The following is a 21,135-nucleotide window of genomic DNA, read 5'->3' as shown; positions in this document are numbered from 1 at the left end:
GCTCACCAGTGCACAAACAAGGTCCATAAAGACACAAAGCTGGGAGCATAAAATTGTTCAAAATGTGCTATGCTTGCTATGCTGATGCCTCAAGAGTTCCCTTCACTGGAACTAAACGGCCAAACCCAACCCTTAAAAAACAACCCGACACCATAATCCCCCCTCCACCAAATGATTTGGATCAGTGCACAAAGCATGGTCCATAAAGACATGGATGAGAGAGTTTGGGGTGGAGGAACTTGACTGGCCTGCACAGAGTCCTGACCCAAAACCTTTGAGATGAATTAGAGTGGAGACTGCGAGCCAGGCCTTCCTTGCCCAACATCAGTGCCTGACCTTACAAATGCGCTTCTGGAAGAATGGTCAAACATTCCTATAGACACACTCCTAAACCTTGTGCATAGCGTTCCCAGAAGAGTTAAAACTGTTATAGCTGCAAAGGGTGGGTCAACTCAATTTTGAACCTTACGGACTAAGACTGTGATGTCATTAGGTTCATGTGCGTGTAAAAGCAGGCATCCCAATACTTTTAGTAATATAGTGTATCTATCTGTCTGGCTGGGTTTCTGGTGCTGATCTTTATGTCCTGCACTTCCGAAATTCAGCACATTTTCAGAATAATGAACACCTCAATAGCGATTTGCAGTCAGTAGTTTAACTTACAATGTTCTCTCTAGTGGCTGGTAGTTTTCACAAGAGTGATCATATTCTCAGAGAAAATGCTCAATTTCATGATGGCTCCTTGCCAACAGAGAAAGAGAAGACAAATATTTTAAACCATAAATGACCTCTTATATGAGCTCTATGCACTCCTAAATCCAAGGTACCCCCCATAGAGTATATATGATGTTACAGAGAAATAGGAGATCTTACCGTTATCTCCACCAGAGGATACTGTAAAAAGAAAAAGGAAAAACGATCTGTGACATTCAGACAAGTATAAGAACTTTTGTACTTAACACAAAATCTACAATTATTCATTACAAATTGTATCCATATAGTTAAAGATAATTCAAGCAAAACTGGATTACCCATTTCTGACTGGCCACTGGGAAACTCAATCATCCTGCAACTTCTTACATATATTTGTAGCCCACTGAAGATTCCAGTGCTACTGTGTCTTCCTGCTGTAACATGTATCCTGGTTTTATGTCAAGCTATGTGGTAAGACAACTAGAATCTCTTCACTGGACACTCCTTGAGGAGGTGACTCATTCAGGTGACAAAACCAAATCAATGCTCAGCTAAAAGCTAATTGGCTTTTGGTGGACTAACCCTTTGTAAGTAGGTTGTATAAAGTATGTGCAGCTGAATTGAATTATAATGTATATAGCATGATGACCTTTTCTGCACTAGTACATGGATTGCAGGAAAAAACTTACCAGGAAAGGTTAAAGGACCTTAACATGTATATCTTGGAAGAAAGAAGAGACAGAGGGGATATGATAGAAACTTTTAAATACATAAAGGGAATCAACTCGGTAAAGGAGGAGAGCGTATTTAAAAGAAGAAAAACTACCACAAGAGGACACAGTTTTAAATTAGAGGGGCAAAGGTTTAAAAGTAATATGAGGAAGTATTACTTTACTGAGAGAGTAGTGGATGCATGGAATAACCTTCCTGCAGAAGTGGTAGCTGCAAATACAGTGAAGGAGTTTAAGCATGCATGGGATAGGCATAAGGCTATCCTTCATATAAGATAGGGCCAGGGACTATTCATAGGATTCAGATATATTGGGCAGACTAGATGGGCCAAATGGTTCTTATCTGCCGACACATTCTATGTTTCTATGTTTCTATGCACATATGCCATCAGTCAGGTCCGTCTTTTCCAATGGGCATGCCCGGCGGTTGCCCGGGGGCCCCACACACATGGTGGCAATTACTGTCAAAAGGCCAGAATCCAGATTACTTAGTTTACCTGGTGGTCTAGGGTTCCCCCCCGTTGTCCGCCGGGCCCCGCCGCCCCCCCCGTTGTTGTCCGCTGGTGGCTCGAGTCTGCACTGCACACTGGTTGCTAAGGTCAAGCCGATATGCATCTAGCAACCAGTGACGTCACATTCTGAGAGCAGAGCAGACCCATGATGCACAGCGGAGGAGGATCCTCCTCGTCGGCTCGTCCTCCTCTACGCGCCTAGAAGACTGGCTCCGCCTCCACCCAACTTCTCCCTTCATGTGCAGCTGTTGTGAAAGGTAAGGCAGCCAGCTGCCAGGCTGCTTGATTTTCTTTTTTTTTTTTACTCTCTCCATCGACACAAGAGACAACTACCTGGAGGATATACCTTACTATATATTGGTCCCTGTAATATGTATATAGTAAGGTATATCCTCCAGGTAGTTGTACTCTCTTGTAGTATATAGTGTTCCCTGTAATATGTATATAGTAAGGTATATACTCCAGGTAGTTGTACTCTCTTGTAGTATATTCTCGTGGGTGATTGTGTAGGCAGGGGGCCCCAGTGCACTGCATTGCCCAGGGGCCTATAGGGCTCTTAAGATGGCACTGCCATCAGTTGTCCATAAGCCTATTACTTAAAAGGAACCCTCCACTTCAGCAAAAAAATATATATATTTTTTATCATTTGAATACAGGCAGTCCCCGAGCTACATACATCTGACTTACTTCTCATACTTAGAAACGGAGAGAGACAACAAGAAGCGAGAGGAAATATACCTCTAGGAAGGGAAATTTACTCCTGTAAGAGTAATGTGAAAAAGGTGTCTCCACTGAAGGTTCATAACCATTCCTTGTTTACATGATAAGCCAACATTTTCAAAATCCAGATTTTTACAGGGACAGAATGTGAGGTGAAATCTTCTGAACAGGGATACAGACAGCAAAGCAAACATTACCGGGGGGTTACTCTTCCCAATGCTATCCAAAACTTTAAAATATTTTTTGGGCTGGAGTTACACTTAAAAAATGTACCTGTTCCAAATGACAAATTCAAATTAAGAACAAACCTACAGAATCTTGTTTGTAACCTGGGGACTGCCTGTATCAGCAATTTTGTAATACACTTTTATTAAAAATTACCTTTTTTTTTAATCTGGAAAGGCGGTAATTTTGTACAGTAGTATTAAATAGTTGCTTCCTTATAAAATGGCCACCTAGAGTTCTGTACATCATTTGGGTACAGAATACCACCAAAAATAAAATTTTCTGCTTGTATGATTGGCTTTCTGCTTTCCTCAGAAGAGCATCAAAGTGGAACTCCGCGGAATTGAAAAATCTACCCTTTCAAGGGTTAAATGCTCATTTTGCCTTTAAGAAAACATTGTTACCCAGAAAAAGTATTTACCCTATACCTCGCTCCTATAAGTTCCTTTCATATGATCAGTTCCCCAGGTGTTCCATTCATCTGCTTGCAGGCAGTCCGATCCATGTCTATTGAGACACACTGGATGCATTAGGACAGCCAGTACTCCCAGTTTGACATCCATGCAGGTGCAGGCTTGTGTCTCTGAACACAAGTTGGGGGACACAACCAACACTCGCACACTTGTCAAACCTGGAGCAGCAGCTGTGTCCCAGCAGCGGTTTCTGCATCCCAAAAAACAAGAATGTGAGGAAAAGGGAAATTAGGGTTTCAAGGCCCCCCTTTACCTCATGGGATCACAGCAGCAGGAGGTTCAAGTATCCCCTCATGTAGGGGGCTCGTGACTTTGGGGAGCCTTGTGACTGCTAGAAAATTGAAAATTCTTAGAAGGTTCTGTATAAAGGGGGTACAGACAGGCTTTTAGTGACAGTTACCAGTGGACAGTATGGCTGCGGAGTTCAGGCAAAAGAGCTTCCCCTTTAAGCGTGCAGAATAATACCTCTTAAGGTGTCATGAATACTTTGCGTCGGCAGCTTCTTGAGCAGGCCAAAAGCGGCGAGGGATGGATCCGGAGATGCCTTGCACTACCTGCGGTGAGAAGAGGATTTGGAGGATGGTGGCGGGAGACCCATCATGGAGAAAGCAGCAGCCAAAGATAGAGAAGAGGATGCAGGCAGCGCAGTGGAGTCCCTCCCGGAGGAAGAAGAGGAGGAGACCCTTGAGTTTCCAGTTCCAGGTCGGCGTGGGGGAGGAACTTTGAGAGGAGTAGCTGCCGAGGTCGCGAGGCGGGAACAAAAAAGAAGAGCTCCCCCCCCAGGGGAAGGGGAAGGGGAAGGAGTGAAGATGCGGCTGCCGGAGGAGGGTCGGTGATCTCAGCAGGGAGAAGGCAGAGCAAGGTCAGAGCCGGTCCCGCCCAGCGACACGGATTAGACAATCGTCATCAGGATAACCGGAGATGCCGGTGCAGCTGTACAAAGCTCCCAGAGAGGCCGTGGATTCTAACCCAGGCTTGGGCGAAGTAGGAAATTCAATGGCATCAGCTGCTGCAGAACATGACCCTGTGACACCCGCTTTGCGGAATACAAGTGGTTCTGGTGAGTCTGATCAGATTAGCCTGTTATCCTCCTTGTCTTCTACTCTTTTGCAGTTGGTTTCTAATCTGTCGGCAGTTACACCTCAAAGTTTAATTATGCAAGATAAAGATGTTGCAGCTTCTGTGTGGGCAGGTAATTCGAGGACTGCTGGCATTGGAACGGTGACCAATTCAGCTATGGTCAAAATTTCACCAGCTCAGGTTCCTTCTCACTGTGTTTTTGCTCTGAACAAGAGCTGTGGGAAGGAGGCTATGCCTTGTATATTGTCCCCATTGGGTTTTCATTTGTCTGTCATCACAAAAGAGAGGATTTGGCGTGGGAAATATATGGACATTTTAGCATTGCTCCCTTCCCAGAAAGATTATTATTCTAGGTTGGAAGAGGGTAAAGGAAAGGATGACAAAAAAAAAAAGAAAAAAAAGCCGGTTGATAGCACCTTTAATAATTGGCTACAAGCATTTTCTACTTATGCTAGTATTTTGTGTGAAAGGTTTCCAGAGCGAAGTTCTGGCCTCTTTCAACACAGTTATAATTTTGGAGGCATATAGGAATTTTGGAGGATTATTGTGGTATTCCTACAATGAAGCATTTAGACAAAAGATGGTGGTGCATCCTAATATTCAGTGGAGTAATAAGGACATAGGGCTCTGGTTAAATTTATTTGTGCCCCAGAGACCTCCAGTGCCTCGCCAAAATAACATGTTGCCTTCAAATTCATCAGGTACATATACAAGAAAGGCATTTGCTTTTCTTTTAACCATACTCAGTGCAAATGGCCAAATTCTTGTAGATTCCGTCATAAGTGCGCCTTTTGTTTCTGGGCCTTATCTGGTTAGTAAATGTTTTAAAAAGTTTTCAACAAATGCACAACAGCTGAGTAAGGATTCCTTTCTTAAAAGCCAACACCCCAGTGAATCTGGCAAACATGGAGCCATGGTTACATCTGTACCCAGACCAATTGATGGCTCCAGTGGTGTATTTAGGTTTTGTGCTGCCCAAGGCCTGACTAAACGTGGGCACCCCCTAATTTAAACATGACCCACCCCTTCCTGTAAAAACCACACCCTTTCCTGTTTATGACCCGTCCTGTCATCTGTAAACCACAGACCACAGTCTATCAGTGCAGCATATCAGTGCAGCTCATTGCCACCTCATCAGTGGCCATCAGTGGCCATCAGTAAAGCCTTATCAGTGCCCATTAGTACAGCCTTATGTCACTAAATTAGTAAGATTACTCCTTTCTTTTAGAATATTTGGACTTCTATTTGCTGTCACTGATTGTAATCAGGATTATTTCACTTATTTGTATAATAAATAGGAAGTCCATGGTCATTATACAAATAAGTGAAATAATCAGTGGCAGCAAACACAAGTCCAAATATCTTATGAGATTGTAGTAATCTTACTAACCCAGTGACATATTGCGATCGCACATATGAGGTGAGCAGGTCCAAAATATTATTGCCATCATATACAATTAAAAGTCTTTATTGTATATGATGCAAATCAGTATGCTCGCTCAATGACAAGGATGTTTAAAGAAATTAAATTATATTATTGACATGAAGCCTGTCATACCTGGGGGCAGAGGCGAGTAGGTGGAGCATTAGGCTGCAGTGCCACACTTATTAGCATTGGCGGCCGTCAGTCCAGTTGTATTGAGCGTGGTTGGCGGCCTGCGGTCTGTCTTAATGTTTTCACCGGCAGTTAGCAGTGTGACCGATTTATGGGGCTGCCAGACTGACTTGCCTCCTGGACCCTGCCCAATTCTCCCCCATAAGACTGGCACTATACTAAAAGTGTAGCACAAGCCAGCGGGGACCCTTTTTGTGCAGGAGCTGGGAGAAGGCTGTTTTTTTTTCGTGTGAGGTGCAGCTTTTTTGCTGCCCCCCTGTAAAGTGCTGCCCTAGGCCTGGGCCTTGTTGGCCTAGGCCAACATACAGCACTGGATGGCTCGATTACTTACTAAGGGTTTTCAAGAGGGTTTTAAATTGCCTACATTTAGTGGCTCTGTATGTGCATTTGTTAAAAATGCAAAATCAGTTGATGAGTTTTCGGTTATTGTTAAAGAGGTTGTAAACCCCCCCAACATTTTTTTTTTCTTTTTGCAACCTGCAAGAGAAACACATAATGAGCTAGTATGCATCGCATACTAGCTCATTATGAAATACTTACCTTAGAACAAGCCCCCGCCGTGCCGTCCGCTTACCTGTATGACGGGCGACATGTCTAGTCGCCCGTCTTCCGGGATCGCGGCATCCGGCCATCCGATTGGCCGGAGCTGCGGTGACATCACTCCCGCGCGCGGGAGCCAACGGTCATGGCACGGAGCTCTGAAGGAATGGCACGAGCGGCCGTTCCTTCAGAGCGCATGCGCCAGTGGCGTCACTGGCTGCATGTAAAGTAAATATCTCCTAAACGGTACATGTTTAGGAGATATTTACAGTACCTATAGGTAAGCCTTATCATAGGCTTACCTATAGGTACAAGTTACAGAGGAGGGTTTACTGCCTCTTTAAGGAAAAACTTTGTAACGAATTGCAGGAGGGTAGGATACCTGTCTCTTTTGATGCACCTCCATGTGTTAATTTTTGTTTATCTCCACTTGGCATTGTCCCTAAAAAAGATCCGGGGAGTTATAGACTTATTCATCATTTATCATACCCACATGATCAGTCTCCTAATGATTAGATTGGAGATGATTTATGTTCAGTCTCTTATTCATCATTTGAAGAAGTGATTATTAAGTTACAGAAGGTCGGGCATGCAGCTTTTCTTGCAAAAGCTGATATAAAATCAACTTTTAGGCTACTTCCCATTCACCCAGATAGCTTCATATCCCTAGGTTTTTCAATTTAAGGGTCAATATTTTTTGACAGATGTTTACCGATGGGATGCTTACTTTCTTGTTTCTATTTTGAGAGTTTTTCATCCTTTGTTGAATGGGTAGTGGCGAAAGAAGCACATACAAGCAATATATTACTCTACCTGGATGATTTTTTATTTTTAGGTCCAGCAAATTCTGCTGATTGTGGAAATTTGTTACATCCTTTTTTTGATATATGCAAGAATTTCGGCATTCCATTAGCACATGACAAAACAGTTTTTCCTACTACATGTCTAGAATTTTTAGGTATTACAATTGATACCATGTCTGTGGAGTTTAGACTTCCTCAAGAGAAGATTGATAAGATCTGCATATTAATATTGCGCATTCTCCACTTAAGGAAAGTCTCTTTAAAAGTTATGCAGAACATATTAGGCCTTCTCGCCCTTGCAGCTAGGGTGCTTCCCATGGGTCGTATAATTTTTAATGGATTTTAATGGGAAATCAGTTTGGCAAAAAGATTTAATTTTGGACCAGGATTTTCAACTGTTTACGGATTCTGCAGGATATATGCAAATAATTGCCTCTCTTCCAAATCTAGACCAGTCATAGTTTCATTACGCTATTTAGTATATTAATGATTATGAATTTGTGGGTTAAAGCACGTTATGTACTGGGTAGAGATAATTTGATAGCAGATACTCTCTCTAGATTTCAAATTAATAGTTTTTTCCAGCAATTTCCAGAGGCAGACGTGAGAGGAACTTTATGCCCCCAACAGCTTTGGAAAATAGTTTAGTCACGGACAATATAATAAATTCTCTGGCACCCTCTATGTAGTCAGTTTATACTACAGCATGGTGGCTATGGTTATCTTTTCTTAACCACTTCTGGACCAGAAGGATTTGCCCTCTTAATGACAAGGCCATTTTTGTGATTCGGCACTGTGTTACTTTAACGGACAATTGCGCAGTCGTGCGGCACTGTACCTAAAAAAATGGTGTCCTTTTTCTCCCACATATAGAGCTTACTTTTGGTGGTATTTGATCACCTGTGCAATTTTTATTTATTGTGCTATAAACAAAAAAAGAGCGGCAATTCTGAAAAAAAAAAAAATCACTTACTGCTATATAATACCCCCCCCAAAAAAATTTTTTAAAAATCAAAAATGTTTCATCCTTTTAGACAAATTTGTATTTTGCTACATATTTTGGATAAAAAAAAAATCCCAAGCATATTTTGATTGGTTTGCGCAAAAGTTATCACGTCTACAAACTAGGGGAAAAATTTAGGTCTTTTTTTTTTTTTTATTTGTAATGGTGGCGATCTGCGATTTTTAGTGGGACTGCGACATTGCGGCGGACAGATCAGACCCCTGACTCACATTTTTGACACTTTTGGGGGGGCCAGAGACATTACTACAGCAATCAGTGCTAAAAATATGCACTGTTACTGTAATAATGACAATGGCAGGGAAGGGGTTAACACAGGGGTGATCAAATGGTTAAGTGTGAGCCTAGGGGAGTGTTTTCTAACTTTATGGGGGAGGGACACAGAGACCTGTGGTCCTAAATAGGAGGCTCACAGGTGCTCTGTGATCATATCAGAGAGAACAACAGTCTGCTGTGTTTACACCAGCAGACCATAGTTCTCTCTCAGCGGGGAGCGATTGGCGGTTTGTGCAGCCTAGCCAACCTGTGGCAAGCGGTTGGCAAGTGGTTAACACAAACAACCAGAGTTTGAGTTTTCAGAGCATTTATTCTTAGTATTTGTGAATGATTTAATGGCTAGGAATTATTCTTGGTCGCATATAAACAGAATCTTATTAGGAGTGTAATTTTTTCTTAAGTTGCACTCTTTACCATCCTGTTTTAGTTTTTTCTAAATACGTCCGGCAATGAAAGGCTATAGGAAAGCGCATTATTCATTGGATAAGAGAAGACCCATTACTCCGAAGATTTTGCTAGACTCATGTAACATCTTTAATGTGGTCTGTTTCTCCCCTTATGAGGCGTTTTTATTTAGAGCTGCATTTTCTATTTGTTTCTTTGCTGCTCTGAGAGTTTCCTAAGCTAGTCTCAAAAAAATCTAAGAGCAGAAAATGCCTGAAGATTAATGATGTCATAGCTAGCTCAAAAAATATTAAAATTATTAGTCAGTCAAAAACTGATCAGTTAGGAAAGGGCTCTTGGATCACGCTTGCAGCATATTCCAACAAGCCTACTAAATTCTTATCTCGAAAATAGACCGCTGGTAGGTGGGTTTTTGTTCACACGTCAAAATGGTTTTCCTCTGACAACTTTTTAATTTCAGGCTGCTCTTCGTAAATCTTTGTGTCGCCCTAATTTAGGTGATGTCGCTATATCAACCCATTCTTTCTGCATTGGAGCTGGCACAGAAACGGCTAGAATGGATTTGGATTCAGGTGTCATTAAGCAGTTGGGAAGGTGGAAGTCAGATGTTTTTAAGTTATATGTGAGAAAACAATGTTTTTTAAATTACTTAGGTAAATATAGTGAATAGTGTGAATAGTGTGGATAATCTCACACTTCTTTATCTTTTGGGCACACAGAAGAGCATCATCCTGGATTAATATGGAGTCTCTTGACCTGGATCCTAGTCTTTTTACAGTTTATTGGCACAGCAAAAGAAGTATGGTTTGGGGGGATCTTTAGCCCGAGCCCGGTGGCATATGGTTATCCCCACCCAGATATTTTTATATTTCACCTGGGTGGAAATGACATTGTATCCCGGTTTGGTTATTATTTTCTCCAAAATCATTCCTAGATTTAAATGGTTGAGCTCCGTAGTCTTTTGCCCTTTTGAGAAAATTTGAAAACATATAAATTGGGTTATTGAAAAGTTTATGGTGTTTGGTTATGGTTTCTCATATTGGCATATAGAGTTGGAGGGTGGTATCCAGGGCTTTTATAGGAAGGATGGGATTCACTTGTCCGATAATGGTTTAGATATACTGAATAATAATCTCCAGACATGTATTGAGCAGGCCGCTGTTTGGGTGTAGACAGGTGGACTTGTAGCCCTCCTGTCTCTTTGGGGACAGTTTAATAAATACTGATGTTGTTTGTAATTCAGTTTGAGCTGTAATAGCTGAGCTGAGTAAATTGTTATTGTGCGTTAAAATTGTTTTTAAGTATCTGTGGTGATTTTGTGTGAATCGTTTTTACAAATTACATTAATAATAAAGGCTGCGGCCAATTTTTGTTGCAAAATTTTGAGTCATTTCTTTACTCAACATGTCTGGTGATTATTTAAACGTATATGCTGCTTGTGATCCCATAGAGATTTCCTTTATGGAGATGCACAAAACACCTGTGCATCCCATGCAGGCGAATACGGTGCTTCACACCGATGTATGCTTAAGTACGCCTGTGTGAAGGAGGACTTAGGTTGGTGGCAGCAAAAGAGTTATTACTGTACAGATTGCACTAATGACAATTAAGGCATATTTCACATTTTATTAGCACAATAAATACATAGTCTGAACCCAATTATTACAAAAAATAATTATAAGGACACTATGCATTCCCTTCAACTATGTAAACAGCTTATATATTGGCAGCTACCACTGCACACTTACATGTAGAAGGGTTAAATCTAATAGAAATAGAAGTGAGAAAAGCAAAAGAAGGTAAGGTAAAAACGTTTCAAGGTGAGGAAATTCATCTCTAAGCTAGTGTCAACATTGGAAGAAAAAGAAAAGCGCCACTCTGAGTGCAGTAAACTCGGTACTTTATTAACCATATACCATCATGGGTACTCACAAGATAAAAAATGTAAAAGCATGATGAATTCCTCAAAAGATCGGTAGGTCCAAAGCCTCAGCGAGGGGGGACTGTTGTGCTCTAAACAAATCCGTGTCTGACTGCGAGAGTCAGCGATATATGTGGACCTAGGGGACACCAACAGCGCCTCCGGCGGCAGACTTCCGGGTTGGGCGTGGAGCGTGGGGCGTGATGACGTAGGCGAAGCGTTGTCGGAGCATGCGCTCCTTCCTCAGGCCTCTGAAACCGCCATCTTAGAGAGGGGCATTATATAGGGAAGGAACAGTCTGCTGCCGCAGGGTCCTAAGAAGAGTCCATTATAACGAATACCTAGCTAAGGACACCTGAACGGCACTGAGACCTAATGACTAATCATGGATGATGTTGAATATATGAGGGAATATACGTAGATGTGGTCGTATATTACAATACAATTTCAATAACATACAAGTTTAATGGAGACCTACTACTAAAAAGGAAACCTACTACTAAAAAGGAAAATATCAAGGAAAATATCAAGGAAAATATCTGGAACCGATCCTAATGATAGCAAAGGATAAAAATAAAAACAATACAAATTGAAACAATACAAATTGCTCTGGGAAAAATAAAAATAAAAATGAAAATAAATAATAAAAATATATAAATTTAAAAATAAAAATGGTAGTAGAAGTAAATATAGATAAAAATAAAAATAAAAATGAAAATGAAAATGAAAATGGAAATGAAAATAAAAATAAAAAAATATAATAAATAAAAATCAAGAATTAGATGGAATTGATGGGAGTGGATCAAACGAGTGGCAAATTTAAATAAAAGAAGAAAAGGGGAGTAGTGTACATATAACATACACTCTCGCAACCTTGACTAAAAATATGAAGAAGGGGAGCTGTGTGCGTATCCACTTCTGTGCACATGGTCTCGCAACTTTCATTCGCAACCTAGTTTAAAAGTACACAATAAATTTAAACTTAAACTAGGTTGCGAATGAAGGTTGCGAGACCATGTGCACAGAAGTGGATACGCACACAGCTCCCCTTCTTCATATTTTTAGTCAAGGTTGCGAGAGTGTATGTTATATGTACACTACTCCCCTTTTCTTCTTTTATTTAAATTTGCCACTCGTTTGATCCACTCCCATCAATTCCATCTAATTCTTGATTTTTATTTATTATATTTTTTTATTTTTATTTTCATTTCCATTTTCATTTTCATTTTTATTTTTATTATTATTTTTATTTTTATCTATATATACTTCTACTACCATTTTTATTTTTAAATTTATATATTTTTATTAGGGTCCTTTCACACGGCCGCTCCGCTGCTTAAGTCCGCTGAGGGACTTTTTTTTTTTTTCACGGAGTGGATGACAGTTGTGTCATCCGCTCCGTGTGCCCGCATATCATCCCATCCGTTTGCGGATGATATGCGGACATAATGTAAGTATATGGCACTGCGGATGTCAGCGGATGACACCGCTGAAATCCGATTTTCCTTCCTTTCCGTTTTTGGAACGGATGAAAAAATGGGGTTCTGTTCCATTCGAAAAAACGGAACAGAACTGAAAGGAGGAAAATCGGATGTCAGCGGATGGTATTCCGCTGACATCCGCAGTGCCATTCATTTACATTAAAGTCCGCAAATCATCCGCAAAAAAATAGGATGATTTGCGGACACACGGAAAGCAGCAGAGCGGCCGTGTGAAAGGACCCTTATTTATTTTCATTTTTATTTTTATATTTATTTTTATTTTTCCCAGAGCAATTTGTATTGTTTTTATTTTTATCCTTTGCTATCATTAGGATCGGTTCCAGATATTTTCCTTGATATTTTCCTTGATATTTTCCTTTTTAGTAGTAGGTTTCCTTTTTAGTAGTAGGTCTCCATTAAACTTGTATGTTATTGAAATTGTATTGTAATATAGGACCACATCTACGTATATTCCCTCATATATTCAACATCATCCATGATTAGTCATTAGGTCTCAGTGCCGTTCAGGTGTCCTTAGCTAGGTATTCGTTATAATGGACTCTTCTTAGGACCCTGCGGCAGCAGACTGTTCCTTCCCTATATAATGCCCCTCTCTAAGATGGCGGTTTCAGAGGCCTGAGGAAGGAGCGCATGCTCCGACAACGCGTCGCCTACGTCATCACGCCCCACGCTCCACGCCCAACCCGGAAGTCCGCCGCCGGAGGCGCTGTTGGTGTCCCCTAGGTCCGCATATCGCTGACTCTCGCAGTCAGACACGGATTTGTTCGGAGCACAACAGTCCCCCCTCGCTGAGGCTTTGGACCTACCGATCTTTTGAGGAATTCATCATGCTTTTACATTTTTTATCTTGTGAGTACCCATGATGGTATATGGTTAATAAAGTACCGAGTTTACTGCACTCAGAGTGGCGCTTTTCTTTTTCTTCCAGCATCCTGCAAGTTTTTTCTTCTATACTTGAGATCAAGCTGCCTTCAGGAGAGCACAGACCAGTTTCATGTATGGACTCCATGGACTTTTTCATAACATCTTTCAGGTCCGTTTAGTTTTCTCTTGATTATTAGGAGCCCATTGAGGTTACTTTTGAGTCCGGTTGCGCCAGTCCTTTCATGTTTGTTAGTGTCAACATTGAATGATTTTACCTCTATTTTTAGGTCAATGAGAATTGAGATTTTTGGGGTTTCATCACTTTCAATGTCAGTAGGAAAAATAGAGAAGATGAATTTCCCCAGTGGAGACAAAGGCAGAAAGAAAACATAACACCGTTACTAATCCCTCCCAAATTCATCCAAAACTAATAAAAAATAAAAATAAAAAATTTGAATAAAATTTTAGTTATGCTTCCAAGGGTCCAACCAATATAATAGTTTGTTCACGTTTTGGAAGATAACAAGAGGCTTGAAAAACTATTTTTCTTTCCTTTATTCCATGAATGAAATTCTCTCTTCTTCTGCTACACTTAGAATGATTGAAAGAAAATGAAATAACAGGAAACGTGGAACACTTTTAAACAATGACTGCAACAGGTGAACTAAGAACTGGGGCACAGAATAAATCCTGTAAAGAAAAACCACCCAAAGATGAAAAAAAAATTCTAGGAACTAAAAGAAGTCAGATTTTCTCAGGAGTTCTCTGGCAATAACTAAATTAGTCACAAAAAGCAGTCGGTTACAATATTTACCGTAATATTTTGAGTCCGGAAAGTGCTGTCCAAGGTTACAATGCGAAAATTCACTGTAAACAGTTAAAGAGAACATCATTTGACTTGATCTTTTAGTTTCTTTACAAATCTGCAGGAATTTATTCTTGACATCGCAAACAATATATACAACAGTATAATTCCTCAAAAAAGCTCTACCTTTCATTTTTTAACCACTTACCTACTGGACATTCCTGTCCAGACCAATTTTCAGCTTTCATCGCTGTCGCACTCTGAATGCCAATTGCGCAGTCATGCAACACTGTACCCAAATGAAATTTTTATCTTTTTTTCACAGAAATAGAGCTTCTTTTGTTGGTATTTAACCACTTTACCACTAGAGCATTTTGCTGTCTTACGTCTGGGCCACTTTTTGCGATTCGGCGCTGTGTGACTTTAACTGACAATTGCGCGGTCATGCGACGCTGTACCCAAACGAAATTTACGTCCTTTTTTTCCCACAAACAGAGCTTTCTTTTGGTGGTATTTGATCACCTCTGCGATTTTTACTTTTTGCGCTATAAACAAAAAAAGAGCATTTATTTTGAAAAAATAACAATATTTTTAACATTTTTTTATATGAAATTCCCCCCAAAAAAGATGTAAAAAACAATTTTTTTAAAAATTTTTGGCCAATTTGTTTTCTGCTACCCATGTTTGGTAAAAAAAAATCGCAATAAGCGTATTTTGATTGGTTTGCGCAAAAGTTATTGCGTTTACTAACAAAGGGAAAGATTTCTGTCATTTTTGGTGTTTTTTTTTTTAACGAGTAATGGCGGCGATCTGCGATTTTTTTTGCAGGACTGCGACATTGCGGCGGACATATCGGACCCTTGACTGACATTTTTGACACTTTTGGGAGTACCAGTGACATTACTGCAGTAATCAGTGCTATAAATATGCATTGTTACTGTAAAAATGACACTGGCAGGGAAGGGGTTAATTTTATTGGAGAGGGAGGGGTTAATGTATGTCTTGTGCTTACTGACGTGTGAGGGGGGAGGTGACTGTGTGAGACAAGGACAGATCGGATGTTCAGCTATGCTGAACACTCCGATCTGTCACTCCCTGTCACTGAGGAGATCCGCCCGCTCTGTTTACACAGGCGGGCGGATCTCCAAACTGGATTCCCCGACGATCGCCGCTCCTCCCCTGGCCCGACTCCCGCTGTGACTGAAAACAGCGGGAGCGCGCCTCCGGCGGCGCGCGAGCGCCGCCTACAGGGGGAGGCGTCTGGCGACGTAGGTCTACGTCGTCAGACCTACAAGAGCCACTTTGCCGCAGTAGTACTCCGGTACATAGCGGTAAAGTGGTTAATTACCAATGTGTTTTTTATTTTTTGCCAAACAAAGGAGTAAGACTCCGTTCACACTAGGTCGGATCCGACTTCGGGGAGACCTGTGAAGTCACGTGCAGCGTGATTTCGGCGCGACTTGCACGGACTTCATAAAATGAATGTCTATGCAAGTCGCTCCAGGTCACCCCTAAGTAGTACAGGACCCTTTTTCTAAGTCGGAGCGACTTGTGTCGCTCCTATTAGAACCGGTCCTGTACTACACTATGGGACGCGACGGTGCGTGACTTGTCAGGCTGACCAAGTCGCCTGACAAGTCGTTCCAGTGTGAATGGAGAGTAAAGACCAAAAAGTTTGAAAAACAAAAAACGTTTTTCATAGTTTGTTAAGAAAATTTGCAAACAGATAATTTTTCTCCTTCATGGATGTGCACTGATGAGGCTCTACTGATGGGCACTGATGAGGAGGCACTGATGAGGCTGCACTGATGGATACTGATTGGAAGCATTGGTGGGCACAGATTGGCAGCACTGTTGGGACTGCACTGATAATCAGGACACTCATAATCAGTGCTCCGATTATAAGTGTATATGTCCCTTTTAGAGAAGCCGGTTATCGGCTCTCTTCTCCTCTCATCATTCTTTCAGTATGAGGAAAAGAGGGCCGATAACCAGTTTCTGTTTAGATCCGTGATCAGCTGATCACTTCCGTGACTGGAAACAGCCGTGATTGGACACAGCTCACCATGTGGTAAAGAGCCACTGATTGTCTCTTTATCTCAGTCTGTGATCAGCAGTGTCCTCATATGACGGTGTCCCAGAACTAGCAGGCCGTGCTGTAGCCGTCATTCAGGTATAGCACAGTCGATAAGTGGTTAAAAAGCCATCCCTGAGCTTCAGTCCAGCGACTTTGCTTAGGCTGAGATGAGGTCATCAATCTGTTGCAGGCAGTGATCAGACTATAATATTGTTAACGTGGTTTTAAACCCAAAACCAAAAATGTAATATATTGTATATATTATATATTACAGTGGGTACGGAAAGTATTCAGACCCCCTTAAATTTTTCACTCTTTGTTATATTGCAGCCATTTGCTAAAATCATTTAGGTTCATTCTTCTTCCTCATGAATGTACACATAGCACCCCATACTGACAGAAAAGCACAGAATTGTTGACATTGTTGCAGATTTATTAAAAAAGAAAAACTGAAATATCACATGGTCCTAAGTATTCAGACCCTTTGCTGTGACACTCATATATTTAACTCAGGTGCTTTCCATTTCTTCTGATCATCCTTGAGATGGTTCTACACCTTCATTTGAGTCCAGCTGTGTTTGATTATACTGATTGGACTTGATTAGGAAAGCCACACACCTGTCTATATAAGACCTTCCAGATCACAATGCATGTCAGAGCAAATGAGAATCATGAGGTCAAAGGAACTGCCTGAAGAGCTCAGAGACAGAATTGTGTCAAGGCACAGATCTGGCCATGGTTACAAAAAGATTTCTGCTGCACTTAAGGTTCCTAAGAGCACAGTGGCCTCCATAATCCTCAAATGGAAGACGTTTGGGACGACCAGAACCCTTCCTAGAGCTGGCCGTCCGGCCAAACTGAGCTATCGGGGGAGAAGAGCCTTGGTGAGAGAGGTAAAGAAGAACCCAAAGATCACTGTGGCTGAGCTCCAGAGATGCAGTCAGGAGATGGGAGAAAGTTGTAGAAAGTCAACCATCACTGCAGCCCTCCACCAGTCGGGGCTTTATGGCAGAGTGGCCCGACAGAAGCCTCTCCTCAGTGTAAGACACATGAAAGCCCGCATGGAGTTTGCTAAAATACACCTGAAGGACTCCAAGATGGTGAGAAATAAGATTCTCTGGTCCGATGAGACCAAAATAGAACTTTTTGGCCTTAATTCTAAGCGGTATGTGTGGAGAAAACCAGGCACTGCTCATCACCTGTCCAATACAGTCCCAACAGTGAAGCATGGTCATGGCAGCATCATGCTGTGGGGGTGTTTTTCAGCTGCAGGGACAGGACGACTGGTTGCAATCGAGGGAAAGATGAATGCGGCCAAGTACAGGGATATCCTGGACAAAAACCTTCTCCAGAGTGCTCTGGACCTCAGACTGGGCCGAAGGTTTACCTTCCAACAAGACAATGACCCTAAGCACACAGCTAAAATAACGAAGGAGTGGCTTCACAACAACTCTGTGACTGTTCTTGAATGGCCCAGCCAGAGCCCTGACTTAAACCCAATTGAGCATCTCTGGAGAGACCTAAAAATGGCTGTCCACCAACATTTACCATCCAACCTGACAGAACTGGAGAGGATCTGCAAGGAGGAATGGCAGAGGATCCCCAAATCCAGGTGTGAAAGACTTGTTGCATCTTTCCCAAAAAGACTCCTGGCTGTATTAGATCAAAAGGGGGCTTCTACTAAATACTGAGCAAAGGGTCTGAATACTTAGGACCATGTGATATTTCAGTTTTTCTTTTTTAATAAATCTGCAACAATGTCAACAATTCTGTGTTTTTCTGTCAGTATGGGGTGCTATGTGTACATTTATGAGGAAGAAGAATGAACTTAAATGATTTTAGCAAATGGCTGCAATATAACAAAGAGTGAAAAATTTAAGGGGGTCTGAATACTTTCCGTACCCACTGTAGATGTGGTGACTGCATCAGCTTTCTTTTTTTGCTTTTTCCCCTCTGGTTTCACCTGGTGAATTGGCCAGTATCACACCTCTAGTACTAGTGAGGCACAATTCTTGTGGAAAGAGCACAGGAGGCACAGCAGACAGCATTATTTTCAGTCGGGGGTGGGGAGTGTTAAAGTAATACAAGGCAGATTTTTGTCTAAAAAAATGAACATGGTATACTTACCTGCTCTGTGCAGTGGTTTTGCACAGAGCAGCACCAATCCTCCTCTTCTCTGGTCCCCCTGCTGGTGCTCCTGGCCCCTCCCTCTTGCTAAGTGTCCCTTTAGCAAGAATCTTGCTTTTTGGGCACCCAAGCAGGCCCACTCCCGAGCCGCTGCTCTGTGTGTCCATTTACACACAGAGTGCAGCTCGGCCCATCCTCACTCTTTCCTCTTTGACTGACTTGCTGTGTTTGACAATGGTGGGAGCCACCCACTGCTGCCTCATGCCTCAGCCAATGAGGTGGAAGAGACCAAGGAGAGCCGCTGATCCAGTGCCCATTGCTGGATTGAGATGGGGACCAGGTAAGTATTACGGGGGGCTGCTGCACACTGAAGAATTATTACCCTCATGCATTGAATGCATGAAGGTAAAACACCTCTGCCTTTACAACCACTTTAAATGTATTGGTATATTTAGATACATCAACAAATTGAACCCAAACTCCAGATCACACTTTATAAGCAGTTACAGCAAACAGTGTTTTTTTTTTCCTTTTGGGATAAAGGTTTTGTATGAATAAATAAAAGCTGATCATTTTAATCACCCCTGTCTGTGTTAAGTGGTTTGTCTCATCCATGTAAACTGATACATTCTGCTGGAAAGTTTGTGCTGAAAAACAACGAACTGTCTGGCAGGATTAAAAGAGGAAAATAGAAGAAAGAAAGCCTAAAAAAAGGAAATTACTGCAGCCACCACATCTAAGAATTGCTAAACTGAAATATAATAAATGTTTGCTTTTGGATTTAATACTGCTTTAACTTTGTAGCAAGTCACAAGGCTAATCTATGTCAGAAATGTGTGAACACAGCTATACCCTATTTTCCCTGAGCCAACATATCAGTCTAGTATTTAGAAACTGACCCTGGGTGATACAGGAGGAAAGAAGGTTCTATTCTTTTGAAGAATAAAGGCAGATCAATGCATTGACAAGGGGATTACTATGATCTCTATAAAAGGTAATAAATGCTTGGAAATGTTACTCTTGCATACTGTATTACTAGGTATGCGTGCGCATACATGACAAAATATATTTTATGCTAGGCCCACAACTTTATTATATACTGTATAATAACATTTAATCCAAATATATTGTAATGCTATGCTCTCTTTCAGAAATACAGGGTAAAACGTAGGGGTGGTGGTGTCTATCTCTATGTGAGAAGTGATCTCAAAGTGAGTGTGAAAGAGGACCTAGTTGATGGAGAGTGTGATGAGTCCGAAGCAGTATGGGTGGAAATGTACATCGGTGTGCGTAATACAAAGATTATCATTGGAGTTTGTTATAGTCCTCCCAGTATCAATGAGGAGGGGGAGACTCGGCCCCTATTACCTATAAACCTATTACAAGACAATTTTATGGTACAGTTTAGTAAGGCCCTGACTAGAAATTATGCTCTGTTGGACCTGGTAATCTAAAATCATGCAGGTCTTATTATTATTGTTCATATAAAAATTGATTTTTGTAAAATCTTACCGTAAAATCCTTTTCTCTTAGCTCATTGACAGACGTAGTCCTCGGTGATACAGCACCTTCGGGTTATGTTGCCTCCACAGGAGTAGGACTAGACAGGAAATAAAATGCTCTGGCCACACCCTAGGGGCAGTCCCAGAGGGTATATCCTCTCTCTCTCTGCCTCAGCAAATCAGTTATGTCATAAAAGCAGTCTTTAGAGAATTTAACCCAACCCAACTCAAAAAAACAGAGGGGCGGGTACTACGTCTGTCAATGAGCTAAGAGAAAAGGATTTTACGGTAAGATTTTACAAAAATCCATTTTTCTCTATCGCTCATTGACAGACGTAGTCCTCGGTGATACAGCACCTTCGGGAAGTCCCAAAGCAGTATCACAAATGAGGGGTGGGAAAATGGAAATCAAATCCAAATCTAGAAGGCCCAACCGGTGCCAACTAGAAGTTTACAATGCTCATCCTTAATGATGAGACTCAACAAAAAAATTTTCAAACAGAAAAAAACCCTCGAGGTAGACCACCGGTCTCCTCAAATTGCGGCCTGCAAAACCTTGCGGCCAAATGAGGCATCCGCCGATGCCATCACATCAATTTTATAAAATTTTGTAAAGGTATGTACCGACGACCAGGTGGCCGCTTTACATACCTGGACCACTGACGCCTGATGGCGAAAGGCCCAGGAAGTACTGAGCGCTCGAGTGAAGTGCGCCCTAACAGGGAACGGAGGATTCCGACCCTTACTAGAATAAGCCTGTACCACGTCTGACTGATCCATGTAGATATGGTCGCGGCAGACACAGGCAACCCCCTTCAAGGGCTATCCGTGATCACAAAAAGTGAGTCCGTCTTACGAAAACCACTTTAGGAAGGAAGGATGGATTCGGAAGAAGAACCACCTTATCCCTATGAACCACCAGATCTGGGGAACGACAGGATAATGCGGCCAGTTCTGACACCATGCGTAGAGAAGTTATGGCCACCAAGAAGGCCACCTTCTGGGAATGTAAGCAAGGGAATCTCCCTAATATCTTCAAAGAGAAGTTTCTGAAGAACCGACCACACTAAATTAAGATACCAGGCGGTAAGGGTGCGCGCACTGGCGGAGCCAGATGTCGCACCCCCTGGATGAAATTCCGCACCAAGGAATGATTAGCCAAAGGTTTCTTGAAAGAAGATTGCTAACGCCGAAAACCTGACCCTTGATCGTGCTCAAGGATAGTTTCTGCTCAACCCCTTGT

The 21,135-nt window shown here is 41.7% G+C and overlaps 1 protein-coding gene across 1 annotated transcript in view; it reads right to left on the bottom strand.

Annotated features, from left to right (window-relative positions):
• The window catches only part of LOC309564235 (alpha-2-macroglobulin-like protein 1), a 351,540-nt gene that overhangs the window by 306,054 nt on the left and 24,351 nt on the right, over positions 1-21,135 (bottom strand). The window contains exons 4-5 of the mRNA XM_082268861.1: positions 14,196-14,248; positions 874-894 (exon numbers count right to left, since the gene is read on the bottom strand). Of these exons, the coding sequence (XP_082124987.1) occupies positions 874-894; positions 14,196-14,248 (74 nt within the window). The remainder of the gene's footprint in view (positions 1-873; positions 895-14,195; positions 14,249-21,135) is intronic.

Source organism: Pelophylax lessonae (genome assembly GCF_965119305.1).
Source record: "Pelophylax lessonae genome assembly, chromosome: 9".
NCBI classification, from domain to species: domain Eukaryota; kingdom Metazoa; phylum Chordata; class Amphibia; order Anura; family Ranidae; genus Pelophylax; species Pelophylax lessonae.
This window is presented reverse-complemented; position numbering and strand designations above follow the sequence as displayed.